General features: G+C 42.6%; 1 protein-coding gene across 3 annotated transcripts in view; it reads left to right on the forward strand.

Annotated features, from left to right (window-relative positions):
* Window positions 1-1,143: 1,143 nt before the first annotated feature.
* Window positions 1,144-17,237, forward strand: part of ccdc9b (coiled-coil domain containing 9B) — a 40,072-nt gene continuing 23,978 nt past the window's right edge. For all 3 annotated transcript variants that reach the window (XR_013932096.1, XR_013932097.1, XM_080413784.1), the window contains exons 1-5: window positions 1,144-1,400; window positions 6,473-6,580; window positions 7,709-7,813; window positions 9,273-9,413; window positions 13,516-13,638. Coding sequence is in view for 1 of the 3 variants with exons in the window: in XM_080413784.1 (XP_080269910.1) it covers window positions 1,389-1,400; window positions 6,473-6,580; window positions 7,709-7,813; window positions 9,273-9,413; window positions 13,516-13,638 (489 nt within the window). In the remaining 2 variants the exon portion in view is untranslated. The remainder of the gene's footprint in view (window positions 1,401-6,472; window positions 6,581-7,708; window positions 7,814-9,272; window positions 9,414-13,515; window positions 13,639-17,237) is intronic.

A 17,237-nucleotide genomic window follows, 5' to 3' on the forward strand; every position in this document is an offset into this window, starting at 1 on the left:
GTGGTTTGATAGTCGAATATTCGATTATTCTGTTAATGCCCTACTGTTAGCTGTGCTGATGCTCAATCAGTACCTAGGTAAAGTTATTAATTCTACTGAGAGTCCCCACATTTTATGAATTAAAGTTTAATGTATTTTCCATAAGGGATAAGCGTCCACAAATTCCTTAAGGCAGGCAGACCCAAATATACCAAAAATATTTGTAAAGAGCTAAATACTTTGTAAAGACCTTTTTCCTTGTTAGTAAGATTATTCCTATAGAAATGCGTGTTATGTGGTGCTGAGCATGCTTAGAATACAGAATGCCATAGCTCCGACTGGTAACTTAATACCCTATTAACCACTTAAACCCATTGACCGTGGTCCCCCTGGGGTCCATAGTTGTGCCGCTCCTTTTTTCCCACAACACCAAATCTCTACTTTCGCAGAATGCTCAGATATTATGACATGCCCAGAAGAGGGACGCTAAGGTTCATGTGGTTAAAGATGCTGTCTGTTTTCACAATGCTCTGGTTAACGCGGAGCACTGAGACTTGAGTCACAAGTCGCTCACTTCCCTGCTCCCATCCCCTTGAATAGTTTGAGGCATTTTGTCTCCTAGCCTTGCCTGCTACAGTAGCTGAGCTGTATGTCATTAGCTGCTAGCCTTGCCTTCAGAACAGGCTGCACTGCACGCCTTGCATGAAGTATCGTGGGAAATCCTGCTGGGAACCCCCTCTTTCACTCTCATTAGAGACCCCCTCTAGTGCTCTGAACATGTAGCCCGGAGGTCTTGGTATACCCATAGGCAGAGCAGCTGCTGGAAAGACAGTGGTATACAGCTCTAAGGACCAACAAGAGCATGCATCTCATTTGTGGGCGTCTGGAATAATCTTGTTCCTGTCCCACTCCTGACAGACTTGAGGCACGGGACCAAATGAGATTTGTCAGGATGTGAGGGATTTAAAATAGCCTTTCGTCAGATTTGCAAACACTGTTCTTACGAAGGTGAGGGGTAAACATCATTGTCTTTTAAAATCCAAACTGGAAAGTCTGACTGAGTGTATGGGGGCAGTATTTATCTGGAAAGCTCTGAGCAGAGGAGGAGAGAGGAGGGGTGAGAGCAAGTGCTCCAGAGAGAGGGGGGGGAGAGAGAGAGGGAGAGAGGTTGACTGCATGTTTAAGGCAGGATGGGAGGGTTTGGAGAGAGAAAGTAAGAGAGAGAGAGAGGACTAGCGGGTGGGTACTGCGAAATCCTTTAACAGGGGAGCTCTGTGTATTTGTTAGACGGCTTGGCTGCCTGCCCAACTTGGCTCATTGTAATCAAGGCATGATCGGCAACACCAGGCAGCCCTCTCTGCCGCCTCGGCTGCCTAGCGCTTGGACCCAGCCCAGTTCTCCCCGCTGACATGGAAAGACCCGTGAGTGCCTTCTCATCTTCCCTACTCTTCTTATCCCCCCACGCTCTCCTTCTCTTGCTTTCGGACTCTCGTCCTAGCTGCTTATGGCCCAGCTCGGCTGGTGTTAGGTTCCCCCACTGCTCTGTCTGCTTTCTCTCTCCCTCTTTCTCTCTCTGTCCACTGGCAGAGATTTAGCTGTGGCTAAATGCAGCTCTCCTCTCCTGTCAGCCGTTTTCTGTCTTCAGCCCCTCCACTGGCTCTCACGGTCCCCTGCAGTAGCTCCTGTAGTTGGGGAGCAACGCTGGGCATGGAGGGAGAAAGCCCTGGCACCCTCCCACTCTGTAGGCCCATCTGAGCACGGGTGCCGTCCCATCCGCTGGAAGAGCCACAGCTTTCCCCGTGTGTTTGTGATTGTGTTTCTGTCTTTATGCGAGGACCTTCCGGAAGGAGGGACCCCCCGTGTCCAAAACCCTGAGGGGAGTATTGTTCCCAATGCCACGTTTCCTCCACACTGGGCTAGCAGTAGGCTTCGGCGGCTGGCAAGGCTGGTGTTTCTTAGAGCTCCGCCATCAGCCTTGCTGAGATTCAGCAGTGAGTGTTTCCCTTGCTCCTATTCTTGGTGGTATGTCCTCATGCTCTGTTGTGTTTGGATACCCCTGACAACCAGACAGCTGGCTGCTGCCCACCCTGCCACCTCTCCGAGCGAGCGAGTCCCAACTTTTTCGCAGCGACTTAGTGGGCTTTGAAACAGGTGATTTTTAGATGCAATTGAATTGAAGGGTTGTTTGTTTTCAATAGGATTATCCTGATTCCTGACACCTCTGGGACGTTTGTTTAGTCAAAATGGCCTAGTTCACCTCATGGTTGTTTGGGCAAATTGTGGTTCACACTGATGCTAATATTAATTAGAGGTTTGTGATGGTGATCGTGATGAATGAATAATGGAAGTGCCTCCCCTTCCAACATCTCTGTGACACTATGCTGTGTATACCAGGAAGGTGACAGCAGCTGTGGCGATAACGCAGCATGGAAGAGTCTCCTATAGCCCCAGTGCAATGTTGTCTGCGTGTGTCTGCATGTGCATGCTAGCTGTGAGTAATTTTTCTGCGCTAGGTGGAATGTCACATGGAGCGTTCAGGAATCTCTTCCGCCGCCACTCGAGCAACGGAGGAGATGATTGACTAGCTGAATGACTAAGTGTTGTTTGTCACTTCTGTGTACTGTCTCTCTCCAACATCTGTCAGGGATGTTCACTGCGTAGAGTTAGCCCCCTTCCTGATAGGTACTGTAGGCAAATGGGCCAATGTGTGAACACTGAACAGCAGCTTGAATTGTATTTGTTTATGTTGTTATGATTTTGCTGGAAATTCTCGTAACTTCAATGGTTGCAGCCTTCAGTAAAAAAAACAGCTAAAGAATTTTGGCTGCGGCAGTATTTTGTTAGAATTTAAGTTTGTTTTCACCTCTCTTCAAACAGGCAAGTAATACCTGCGGGCGTCAGTATTGACGTAAAGTGGAAACAATTGTTTCATTTTGACCGATAAGAGCTGCTTTCCTTCTGAAAGCCTCTGTTGTTTTAGTGTTTTTTTTCCCCCTCTTGCATCCCACAGTGTTTTTGTTGCTGTAGCGAACACAGGCATCATCATGGACGTGATGACACTCTCTCCCAAAGCCCTGTGAAGTGCTTTTGTCTGTTTCGACCTGACACTGTCTGCAGCGTAAGAGGGCGGTTCTTCTTTTTTGGCATGACATCATTATCTCAGGGCACATCCCATTAAATGTAACATTGTGCATGTAGCACTGTCATGTCAACACACCTTAGGAAAGGACAAGTTGAAGAGTTATGTTAACCCATTAAGGCCTGAGGCAGATTCTACAAAATGCCTTCTAAATCAGTGGTTCTCAAACTTTTTCGTGCCACGGACCACCCCATTTTTAGAAAATGATCAAAAATAGCAGCTGTACAAGCTTGCAGCGCAGCACGAAGTCAGCGAACCACTGTTCTAAACCAATGTTCATCTAAATTATATATATACAGGAGACAGTGATTGATATGCTGAATATTTAAGTTAACCACTCAAGCCAGCGTATATATTTAACCTGTAAACTTTATACTTCGTTGTACGACGAATAGTGAAAACAGCCGATCTATGCTCGCAACGTGTCACACATCGCAACGTGCTGTGACCTTGTAGATCTATAAAAAGGGTGCTGGCCTAGCGGTCCAGGCGCGTACCACATATAGGCTCTAATGCTTGAGTCCCGTTTTTGTGTTTGAGTCCCGTTCCCGACGATCTTTGCTGCCTGTCTCTCCCTGTCCATATTCACATGAACTATCAATAAAGGCAGAAAAAAAAAAGCTGATTTCTGGACTCTTGCAACGCTGCGACCTAATCTCAGACTTAAAATGAAAAAGGTCAATGATAAACTTGTGCTCAAAAGGTGTTCTGCTCTTCTAGGCCTCGTGCTGCAGAGCGGGTCGGGGTCTTCATCATTCTCCCGTCTCGTGAGACATGTGGCCTTTAGGCCACCCTGTTGCCATTTAAAGCAAACCCCCCCCCCCCCCCCCCTTACCTTCACCACTGCAGTATACATACAGTACACACAGCACTCGCACTATCTCGCAAAGGCAGGGGTGGATAGTAACTAAGTACATTTACTCAAGTACTGTACTTAAAGTACATATATTTGAGGTACTTCACTTGAGTATTTCCATTTTATGCTCCACTACATCTCAGAAGCAAATATTGTACGTTTTACTCCACTGCAATTATTTGATAATTTTGTTACAAGTTACTTTGTAAATTAGATTTAGATTATTACAAAATGTATTACCGATTGCCAGTTAGGCCATAATTATACTTCAGCTATTAAGAAATAGCCACGCTCTCTCTACAAGCTCAATACGTCACAATGCGACACGTGAGCTTGTAGATCTGCCATTTTCCAAAGACTTTCAAAAACTTGTGAAGTGGATCATTCTGCAGAAAGAGCACTCTTCCTTTTTGCTTTGATGCCAATACTTTTTAATACAGCACATTTACTTAAGTGAAACATCTTGGTACTTCTTCCACCACTGCACAAACAAAGGGCAGAGAGAGACCAAGTCACAGACAGCAGATAGTGATGTTTCCTCATGCCAAAAGAACTGTGATATGTTTTTTGCCATCTGTCTATTTGAAGCTGTATTTGAAGTTATCCTTTGTCAGACCTAAAACACATCTAAAATAAAAACGCATCGCAATGCGAAGTGTTGTGAGATTGTAGATGGATATTTTTTGCCAAAGATATTTAGTAGTAGAGCAACAACAGGAGGGTCCCTAGTACAGAGCCCTGGAGGACCCGGTCAACTAAGTATACGCTTTAACCCATTAAAACCGGGAAAGCGTCTGTGTCATTTTAGATTTTAGCGTTGGCTAATCAAAAATAGCAGATGTACAAGCTCACAGCGTGTGGTTGAAAGATTTTGAATAATTATTTTTTTAACCCAAATCTTCTCTTCTGGGGGTTCCTGGCACAAAACATTTTCAAATACAGTAGGTGGTCAGCGGCCATTTTGTCATTTTAGATTTTTTTCATTGTATAGCAATGTATAGCAAATAGCAGTTATACAAGCTCGCAGCGCGTCACTTTGTACCGCGCTGCGAGCTTGTACACCTGCTATAAGGTCTGAGATTGGGTCGCAGCATGTGCCAGAGTCCAGAAATCACAGCATGGACATTTTTGGAACATTTATTTTTAGAAAAATATGAGAACTACTAATTTAGAAGGCATTTGTAGAATCGGCCTCAGGTTTTAATGGGTTAAATGGTTGGTGCAGCAGGTTTTCGTGGTTCTTTGTGTTTCAAAGAGCGAGCATGTCTTGGATAAGTGTAAGAGTGAACACACTCCTATCTGCGGTGAGAGCATTGGGAGAGTGTGTGGTGTGTGAGGAGGCACGCCTGCTGCTGACGATGTCAGGATGGTCCAAACGCTCTGCATAGGCATTCCCACTGCGTAACGGAGCTCCATAATGAACGCTCCATCTGTGGGTGTGAGGGCACACCGCCATGTCACAAGACTTCAGTATCCGGCGATGCTTGCTCTTGTCATCCCGGTGAGGTCCCCATGCCCAAATATGGAGTTCCAGGTCAGCTGTGCTCAAATATGGTGTCACCAATTTCACCGCAACACCGCCATGCTGGAGGACGGAGGGGACGAGGAGACAGAAGTTGGAGTATTAGAATTTGAGTTAAAGGGCCGCTTCACCCATTTTCAAACAATCTTCACATAGTTGATCCTCACTAATGCTCATATATCATATGGTACCATTTCTGTCTACTCGGTCTGTGTCTCAGAGGAGTGCTGTTTATCTTCTTTTTTAGTTTGTACATAGAGTTTCAGGATAAATATATGTTTAAGATCAGCAAATACTTCAAATGGTCAATTCAAAGTGTGTTCTTTGAGAATGAAAAAGTTGAATGGAAAATATTTCATTTTTTAATTTTCTTTCTAAATGTACCCGCAATTCTGGAATGAGATGTATGTATACATATCACCCATTCTTGAGAATTGACAAAACATTTCAAATTATTATTTATTAACACAATATATTTTTTTAAAGTTTGGTGAAAATATATTCTTAAAGAATTTATATATATATGAATTACATAAGATTTATGCAATGTTTTGTTCTGGTTTCCTTTTCTTTCTTTTTTTTTTTTACTTCTACTTGTCTAAGACAAGGATTCACAACTTCAAACTTTTTTTCGTTGTTGTTGTTAAAAGCATAAAAAAACTAACCATATGTATGCTGGAAAAAGGTTACTGTACCTTTCAAATGCCCTTCTCACAATAGAATGATAGGATTCATGTTAAGTGAAGCAAAGTTCCCTTTAATGGCCTTAGAATGGAAAAGATAGGCCTGGTTAAAAATGGCTAATAGAAAACAAAGGGAAATGACCCGTTTTGATTTTTGTAGGCAGGTGGTGAGAGCAAGCTGGCAACACTTGTAGATCTTTTTTTTTTGTTGCAAACATTGTCGTGTGATGGAGTATCAGCTTTATTCACTGCTTATGTGGATCTGAATGCTGTCCCCCCCCCCCCCCACACAGACTCCTAGTGACGTGATGCCCAAGAGGGATCAGGGAAGAGACATGGAGCTGGATAAGAAGATAGTGGCCCTCCGCAGGAAGAACGAAGCCCTCATGAAGAGGTACCAGGTGAGGACAAGCTTTTGTAGGCAGGCATAAGAGGCCCTCATGGTCCAATGATTCCTGATTAGTGGCTATAGACGACTCCATTCGAACGCTCACACATTGCTGGGAGATGAGACAAAACCTTTGGCACAGATCCAGCAAGCTGTCCATTGGTTATTATATTGTAGTTATCATAGGATAACTATGTTGGCATAATGTTAGCCAACAATGATAGGGGTCAGGGAGAGAAGCCCACACAATGATTTTACACAGCATTGGTTTATTCTTTTCACCATAATAACTACTGTAGCTGGACATTATAGCTAGCTAGAGCTCATCTACAGTGGTGGAAAGTAACTAAGTACTTTTACTTAACACACGGGGTGCCAAAACCGTATTAAAACGGTTTTGCAAAAGGTGCAAATAGTTACGCGGTGTGCCTTTGGTGTCTTTTTGTTTTTTGTTTTTTTTTCCACACGGGAGGGGCTGGAGCAGCTCTGGGAGTACCCATTGTGATCCTGAGAAGGATAGGCCAAATAGATCACCGGAAACAAAAACATGGCTCCCCATCCGCTTCCTGTCTATTTCCTTCTTTAAAACGCCTATATCTCCGAATCTGTTTCCGGTGGGGAAAACCGGTCATGCGCGATGCGCATGAGCTTGTAGAGCTCATGCACAACGCGTCGTGAGCTTGTAGATCTGCTATTTTCAAATATTTTAGTACTTTTACTTTTGGTAGTTTAAGTACATTTTGATGCCAATACTTTTGTACTTTTACTCAAGTACATTTTTAATTATGGACTTTTACTTGTAACAGAGTATTCCCATATTGCAGTATTGGTACTTTTACTTAAGTAAAACATTTGAGTACTTTTTCCACCACTGCTCATCTAAGCCACCTGAGCATCCATCTGCTGGGTGAAGCAGTAAAAGCAATTTCCCCTACAATTTAAAATGTAGGCATTTAGCAGACGCTCTTATCCAGAGCGACTTACAATATGTCGCCTCCCCCCCCGGGGACCAGCAAGTCCCCTTTCCTTTTCGAGCATTCACTGTTATCCGTGTCAGCTTTAAAGCATTTACTGTAGCTGTGACTGTAAGACCTCTGTTGGACGTGTGTTGAATTCACTGGCTTCGTTGGGTCGCTCATAGGAGGTGGAGGCGGATAAGAAGAGGGCGGAGGAGGAAGTGATGCCGCTGCAGGGCCGCCAGGGCAAAGTTGATGACCTCACCGTAACCATCAGCAAGTCCACCAGTGTGAGTGTCTGTGTTGTGAAGCCATGATACCGGTGTTACACCGGAATTGGTGCCCGAATCGAATTCTGGTCAAAATGTTGCCGTCTTGTGGCCGTTTGTTGGTATTGCATTTCATTTCCTGTTCAGAACGCTTTAGTGTGTTCTCCACAGCTCATCAATGTGTTATGCTTTTAGGGGTAGAGTATTTCTGCGAGTAAAACTGATGTATGGTTGTGAGTGTTATAGTTTTATAGTGTTTGTACTGTGATGTGCAGTCCATTTTGCTGTTTTAATTACTTTTTAGTAATGCTTGTTAGCCTGCTTTGTTTCCATGTGCTATGTTAGTTAGCTTGTCCATGTAATCACGTTTGCCGTTGGAGTCCCATGTTTTTTTAGGAGTAATATTAGCCATGTGTTTGTATTCAACTATTTTCTGAATTTAACAAGCTCAAATAGAATTGAAATTTAACAGTTAATATTCAGTAAGTAGTGGCGTATTTATTTGTAGCATTTAGATTTGAGAGTGTTGTATTAAAATGTATTTCTTCTAGTTTTACTGCACGTCCTTATAATATCTACTGCTCTAGCACCCCATGTGGTCCCTGAACCATGCTTTGATAACTGCTGCTTTACTGCAATCCGGGACTTTTTAATTAATAAAATGTTAATCTGTATGGTAGAGCATGTTAATATAACTATCAGTATCTGCAGTGGTTGGAGGTGGTCTCCCTACTGTTCCACTTAGTAATGTAGACCCTGATGTCAGGTAGGACACCTAGATTCAGAATGCTATTGCTTTATAAGTAATACTGCCCGAAGCTCACAAGCGCAATATCTCCCCTGGCCAAGTGGAGATTGCCTCTCGGCTGAGTGGTAGAAGTTTGGTCTCCGCCTTTGGACATCTGGGTTTGAATCTAGGGTAGGACCGACAACTTTCACGTTGCAGCTTTAATTATATACCATACAGCAGTGGTTCTCAAACTTTTTCATGTCAAGGACCCCCAAATTGACACTTATTAGCCCGCGGACCCCCATTTCAAAAGATATGCCAGGGACCCCCATAAGAGAAGATTTTTTACGGCTCTAGCAGTGATTCTCAACCATTTTAATTTCAAGGACCCCCAGTTTGACGTGCATTAGGGCTACAGACCCCCATTTAATGGCATTTCTATCACTTGGACCGCAATTTATATTGTAAAATCTATGTCAATTTAACTCTGAGAGTGTACAAATACGGGTCCATTTGGTACACCATTTGTACACTCTCAGAGTTACAGACCCATAAGGGTCCATTTGTTGCCTAATCTATCATTTAGCTGGGGACCCCCTGGAACTCCCTCAAGGACCCCTGGGGGTCCCCGGACCCCACTTTGAGAACCAATGCCATACAGTAGTTGAATTTTAGGAAAGAGATTAGTGTTGGAGATTGTTGTTGTAAAAATTGTTGCTAGCTTCATCTTAATGCTTCGTCGTGTGACAGGACACTCGCGTGGTGACGGCCAAGCCTGGCACCGGCGGGTCACAGGAGGCGGGGCCAGAGGGACTGGCAGAGGGCCCCTCCCTGCCGGGCTTAGGGCGCGGCCGCAGGCAGCAGCTGTTGGTCACCATGGTTAGGAAAAAGGTAAATAAAAAAAAGGAAAAAGTCTATTTTCATTCCATGTAAAATTTACAGTAACATCTAGTTTACAAATATAACCAAATAGACTCATAAGGGCAAATAGACTCGTAAGTATCCATTTGGTTACATTTGTTCACTTGTAGTTACAAATGGTTAAAGTAACACAGAATTTGACTGTGGTTTAACCACATGAACCCAAGCGCCCCTATTCTGAGGCGAACATTTGGCAAAAATAGTAGACTCACAATGTGTCTATTGTGAGCTTGTAGATCGGATATATCCGGCGAAGAGATTTGATGTTGAGGGAAAAAAGACGTGGACCTAATAGAGTCCTGGTGGTTAAGTGACAAAGGAAACAATTCATTCTTCCCTCTTTATTTTGGTACAAAATGTTGTACTATACCTGTCATGGTAAATAATATTTTATCATAATATGCATTTTAATACAGATGAAGGATTGTGATATATAATATGAATATAGATGAAGGATTGTGATATATATATAATACTCAAACAAGTAAAAACTATTTAACAGAAGTTATCATTTTTGTTTCAGGAATCAGTATCTCCATAATATGGAAATATTGATTACCGAATTTTATTCTCACAGTAAAAATGTCTTTTACTCGATCAAACAATTCCTGTTTGGTTTGTCCTTCACAATGCCTTGGAAGAAACATTGTCCATTAATTATTGTAAAGCTGCTTTAACTACTTAAACCATATATACTTAGTTGACCGGAGTCCCGCAGAGGTCTATACTAGGCCCTCTCCTTTTTCCCCTCACACCAATCTCACCGAAAATAGATCTACAAGCTCAAAGCATCATGTTGTGAGCTTGTGGCTTCACTATTTTCGCTGAATATTTACCCCAGCATAGGGAAGCATCACGCTAGTGTTCAAGTTTAACCAATCTGTATGCTAGGGTATGTTAACTCTTTCAGTGCCATGCTTATTTATGGCAGTTTGGTTCTGAGTGCCACAGCCAAGATGCATTGTAAAAAAAAAAGTGCTTAGGAGCCGAGATACAGCCTTTTTCAGTAAGAAGTTAAACAAGAAGTGAATGGAGCAGCAAATCTTCAAATCATCATATCTCTGGTTCTGAAAAAAATAAATAAAAAATATATATATATATATATTCTTATTTTTTTCATGACGTCATGTGGCGCTCAGGGCGCTCAATGCCATGACGTCTTAGACGTCATGTGGCACTGAATGAGTTAATACGATATAACTAGCACATCTGCAGTGGTTGCTGGTGGTTTCCGTTGTCTTCCGTAGAGAAATCTAGACTGCGGACAAGTAGTGATGCCTGAAGTTGATAAGTGCTATATCGCCCCTGGCCAACCCGACATTGCCTATTGGCACAGAGCGGTAGAAATTGTATTTGTCCTCTGGGAGACTAGATTTGAATCCCAAGTAGGGCATAAAAGTTACGGATTACAGCTTGAACTTTGCCTCTAAAGTCTGTTGGAGTCTGCATCAGATCTTTCAGCAGAAGGCACATTTTTCTTTCTGCACTACTCTAATAGTGAGACATGCAATGTATTTGTGAAGCGCTGATTTTGTTTATGCCTGAGCAGCTAAAACGGAGCAAAACTACCTTAATCCCTTCCACCATATTAAGTTTACCATTGGCAGTTAATAAAGGATAATACCTAACATTTATGCATTGAAGCATCATTATGTGAAAATGTACTTGTTAGCATTTGCCACTCAAGCGTTAAGATAATAGTAACTGTCAGCTCACTCAACACTCCTCAGAGTGCTGCTAAGGTGAACTGGGCTGCAGCCAACATCTAAATGAGGTGAATTGAACAGAATTAAGAAACAGAGCCTGCCATACATCATGGTCAGAAGAGTCACGGGTCAGAATTCTTCTCAGGCAGCGACGAAGACTGCTGAATTAATTTAACCACTTGTACCCCAGTGTCCCTATTCTGGGGGCAAACATTCTGCAAAAATAGCAGCTCTACAAGTTCACAACACATTGTGTTGTTGTGAGCTTGTAGGGAATTGCACCCTAGGAAATGGTTCTAATATCATTTTGAATAGCCACCGTATAAAATTAAAAAAAATACTCGGATGCTTTCCCGGTTTTAATGGGTTAAATGAGGAAGGGAGAAAAATGGGTCAAGTACAAATAATACAATAAATATTTTTTTCACAATGAAACATTTACTACAGGACTCATCCAATAGATTAAAATGTGAGGTACAACTGTGTACAATGTTATTTCGCCCGCACACACACACAATCATTTGCAACATAATGGCAAGAATAGGAACACCACGATAACGCAATGGTGACTATGAACCACGTACCCAAACCCGTTTGAGGCTGCTTTTCCCAAGCTGAAATCTGCACTTAAACTACAAGGCTGAATGGCTGTGTTGTTGAACACATACACAGCTTCTTCAGGAAAGTTACACGATACGACTCAGAATCACAGCGCTGCCTGTTTCGGATTCCGCACGTTAAAGTATATTAATTCATTTGTTCGTCTATTTATTAACTGCTCCTGTCCTGGCAGTCTTACTCTGCGGTACATGAAAACTCCTGTTACTGTCATGGATCAACTTTAACCTGGTGTTTGCACTTTCTCCATTTACGGTCCGTACATCTATATAAACGTTCAGATTTCAAATATAAAGTGCTTACCCCATGGCCACGGATGTTGAAATTATGCACGGGACTCTCAAAAGTACCCGTATATTCTGTATTGTTCAATAAAAAGCATTTAAATCCGATCAGTGGCCATTTTCTCATAATGTATCAGAGTGCAATACACCTACAAACCGATAGGGTCGCTTAGTGGAGAAAGCATGGAGAAAATGGCCACCGATCAGATTAAAATGCTTTTTATTGAACAATACGGATGATACGGGTACTTCTGAGAGCCCGTACATAAATGTAACATCCGTGGCCATGGGATAAGCACTTTATATTTGAAATATGAACGTTTATGTAGATGTACGGGCCATAAATGGAGAAAGTGCAAACACCAGGTTGAAGTTCATCCATGACGGTCGTGACAGTCGACCGTCGTGTATCCTTGGCTATTACTCCCTCTAACATTTCCCATGTTTTTAGTTTATTGAAATAATGTCATGCACATTTGTCCAGTGCATAGCCTACTGCAGGCCTTGTTGACTAGATTTAGAAGAGATTTTGAAGCTCTTGCTCCTGAAATGATCGATTATTTTTAAGGTGAAAAGCCATCATTTAACATGAAAGTCAATGGGTGAGAAGCAAAGTTTGCCAGGCGCTGCCAGGCCTGGGTGTGACTAACTTTGCACCACCAGTCACAGAGTGGAGTGGGTGGGGCTTAGCGAAGGGTCCATTGCTCAAGCAAATGGCGTCTCTGGAGAGACATTCCGGGTGACTGAAATATTCTCGAGGTCCCAGAAAGAGACGAGCAGACTACAAGCCCAACAGGCAACAAGTTTTGGTTGAATGATTAAAGCGTTGAAACACGCACCCACTGTGGAGACGCCAAAAGTGGGCAGAATATCCTGCTACCTTGATACTGCTGCTGCAGGTGTAATCGGACAGGTGTCAAGAGTGGGCAGAGAATATAGGCAGAGATGATAAGGAGATAGACAATGCCCACCTGGATACACCTTTGCAAGTAATGTCAATTATTACACACAAGTAAAAAAAAAAAAAATTACAAACTCGGACCAAACACAATTGAACACAATGTTTTGTTTTATACATGTTTCATTAATTGCATCAAAGTTACAATTCCCTTTTCCTCCATAAAGCTTACATTTGTACTCTCACCATTGCTATGGGAAAAGACAATTTTACATAGTAGAAAATAGACGGTGAATAAACAATCATGGGTGTTAATTTAACTCTGAGATCCTACAATGTAACCAAAAGTAACCTTACCTATTTGTAAAGTGTAAATGGACACATAACACAATACATATTACATTTGGTTCCATTCGTGCACTCTCAGAGTTAAATTAACACTTAGGATTTTACTCTGTAGCTTTGTATGCTACCTTTCATTATGGTGTTTTTGCATTCCTCCCTGGCCAGTACACATACATTTCTCTCTGAAATGTTGATCACAATGTGCATAATTGTGTCCCCAGGGTAAGAGGGTGGTGAGTGAGCAACCGGAGAGGAGGCCTGGTCCGCCGGATGCAAAGAGCCCCCTGGAAGAGGACGGCCTCCCGCAACGCCCACCGGCCAAGAGAGAACTGGCAGCAGCACAGGTTAGAACCACCACTTTATCTACGGCATGTAAAGCTAACTTTCCACCAGACCGACTTTGAGCCAACTTGGCGTCGGGAAGCGTTCGATATAGTCGTCCAGTCGGTTAGGGGTCCGTCGGGTGGTCCCTCGGGACCTTTTCGGCCGACCCAGAGCCGACCGAACATGTTCAGTTCTTTGGCCGACTGGGGCCCGACTGGGAGTTGCTATGTAGCAGAGAAGAAGTGACAACAACACCAGCGAGGGCTGTCGGTGTTGCCAGATTATGTGAGAGAAACAAGCGACCATGTCTGTGAAAACCTACATTCACTGTTTCTCGTTGTCGCTCCCAGAGAGAGAGATTGATTGATTTGACCTACTTTTGCGCTGTGGTGATGTAATTTATTGGGAGCAGGTGTGTAAGATTCCATTAGTATAAACATTTTAATTGGCTTTCATATACTCTTAATATATTTTGGCTATTTTCTGGGTGTTAATTTCAATAAATTAATTAATGTATTTATTTTTGATTATTCGAATAACCGTTTTCAAAAATGTTGTGTACACGTCAGCAGTGGTGGAAAAAGTACTCAAATGTTTTACTTGAGTAAAAGTATCAATGCAATAGATGTACTCTGAGTCTGTTACAAGTAAAAGTCCGGAATTCAACATTTACTTGAGAAAAAAGTACTAAAGCATTGGTATAAAAATGTACTTAAAGTACCAAAAGTAAAAGTACTAAAATGTTTGAAAATAGCAGATCTACAAGCTCAGAACGCGTGCATCGCAACACGTTGTGAGCTTGTAGATCTGCTATTTTCAAATAGCTTATAGGTATAAAATAGGGCTAAAGTGGTTAATGTATGTTTTATAATGATTTATATCTGCAAAGTAACTAGTAACTAAACATTTCAAATAATTGTTGTGGAGTAAAAGTATAGACAATTGGAAATACTCCAGTAAAGTAAAAGTACCTCAAAATTGTACTTAAAGGAGAATTCCAGTCATTTTAGATCAGGGGTGCCCATTACGTCGATCGCGATCGACCAGTAGACCGCAGAGGCTGCGCAGGTAGACCACCTGCAATGCCCCTGAAAAAAAAAATTTTTTTTTTTTTTTTTTTTCAGGCTCTAGGTGGCGCTGTGGCAGAAAATGGTGGCGCGGCAGTAAATGGGGGGGGGTGCCAGGAAAAATATTGAAACAGTCCTAATGCCTTAAGGTCCTTACACACCGGGGCGATTTTTTTCATGCGAATAATACGTTTTTTTTAAAAACCTTATAAAGTCAATGCAAGCTTCCAAACCAGTTTCGCGGAGCGAAAAAAGCTTCTTTTAATTATTCGGAACGAGTCCGAATTTTGCGTAGGCCTATATTCGCATATTCGCCGGTGTGTAACCGCCTTTCATGTTGTTATTTAGCCCCCATAGGTAAATGTTTAAGTATTTTCATTAATGGGATAATAATTATTTGTTGGTTGGTAAATAAAATGAATGAATTAAATTTTTTGTTATAATAAATCGGTAAAATCAGGCAAAAATAATAATTATATAACCTAATCCTGACCCTAACCCTAAAACCGAAATAAAGTAACCAAAAAACGGAAAAGAAACTAACAAAAACCAACCAAAAAACTGAAAAAAGAAAAAAAAATCCACCCAAAACCACGCAAATTTCGCCCACCATGCCTACCACCATGCCTACCACTCATGCACGCGCGAGTGGTAGATCACCTTGAGCTGGCAATTTCAATAGTAGAACTCAAGTTAAAAAAGTGTGGGCACCCCTGTTTTAGATGTTTGCTTCGATGTGTCTCTAATCACTCACCAACATACAAAGGGCCATTGAATTTTTCCAGAGAAGCCCCTGTTATCCATTGTGGAGACCCCTTCCCCTGGCATAATGGAGTAATGTGTATAAATGAAAATCGCCTATTTTAGCACCTCCAAAGTTGCACTAAATGTCCCTTATGAGCTGCCGTTCATGCAGAACGACATGGAGCTGGTTGCTTGTTTCTCTCACAGAATCTGGCAACACCGAGGACAAGCTTCACGTCGTTCTGCATGAACGGCAGTTCATAAGGGACATTCAGTGGTTCCCAGATTGGGCTGGAAGTTAAAATGCATTAGCATATCAATGGGTAAGTCGGCTGCCAACTTTTGCCAACCAAATACCAGTCTGTTGCAGTCTGAAGTAGTCTGAAATAGTCTGAACGAGTCTGTTTGATGGAGAGTCACCTTAAGACAGAGGGGGAAAGACGTTCTGCAAAGGTCTGGCCGGAATCAAACCTGGGGGGGGGGGTAACATGGTGTAGAGAGGCGCACTGTCCAGTCAACTACCGGCACGACCTGACACCCAGCTTTTAAAGCTTAGAACTTAAAGGGCAAGACCACTTTGGTAGAGTAAACAAAGTTGATTCAGACAACATAGAACATCACAAAACCCAGTACTGTTTTTTTTTATATATATAAAAATGTGAACTTTGTATTGATTTAGCTATTTTTATTAAGAAGGAAACCGGACTGGATCCACGGATCCGGGTCTTCAAATGTCAGCAGGAAGTTGACATTTTTATAAAGAACATAAACAGTACTAGGTTTGGAGATGTTCTATATTGTCTGAATCAGCTTTGTTTGTGTCCGTTTACGTGATTAAACAGTGACTTTGAGAGCTGTCTCAGAGGTCAATGAAGTCAACGAGGAGCATATTTTGAATTATCAATTTCTAATCAATGGAGCAATTATTTTTGATTTATTGTCCACCTTGGAGTTACATCATGGCAAGGTAACTACACAACCCAAACCTTGCCCTTTAAACTGTATGGTAGAGTATGTTAATACAATATAACTAGCACATCTGAAGTGGTTGGAGGTGGTCTACCGACTGCTCCACTGAGACATTTAGACCCTGGTGTTCGGGTAGGACACCTTCCTGGTTCACCTGAAGTAGCCCTGCCCAATGCTCATGAGATCAAAAATGCACAAGTCTGTGCCGTGTTTCTTTTTAAAACGGAACTGGTTATCTGTAGTCAAGACAAACATTTCAAGACGTACAAACATGATTTTTTTTCAATACTTTGGAGATCCTGCAGACTTCCGCAACTAGAGCCCCGGTTAGCAGTAAGCCATGCACGAAAGCCGGGACACTCACTCCTGTCACCAGCCTCTCTTTTTCCCCCTTTTGTCTGTGGTCTCACAGTGCGACGCTGTGTTTTACATAGATGTCAGACATGTCGGCCCAGCCCACCGCCCTGCCTGACGGAACACAATGGGCTCTGGACAGGAGGGGTGGGACACAGGCACTGGAGCTTTGATTGACTCATGGTGGTGGTGGGGGGGGGGGGGAGGCGGGGTAGAGCCAGTCTCACACTCAGCCCTGCCAGGCTGTGGTCCAGTATTATAGCACATGAGGCTCTGAGTCGAGGGTTAATAAACTGGGTGTCTGTCTGCACAGGGCCTGTGAGGTACAGCCACACAGTGCAAAATGGCTTCATGATTAAACTTTGGGTGTGGGGGGGGGGGGGGGTGCTATGTATACCATAGAGGCTAGAGTTGAACATTAATTGAACAATCTAAATTGCAATATTAACTCTCCTCCAAATTGACTTAAAAACAAAGTATTCGTA

Source organism: Gymnoscopelus braueri, assembly GCF_963280865.1.
Source record: "Gymnoscopelus braueri genome assembly, chromosome: 19".
In the NCBI taxonomy this organism is placed as follows: domain Eukaryota; kingdom Metazoa; phylum Chordata; class Actinopteri; order Myctophiformes; family Myctophidae; genus Gymnoscopelus; species Gymnoscopelus braueri.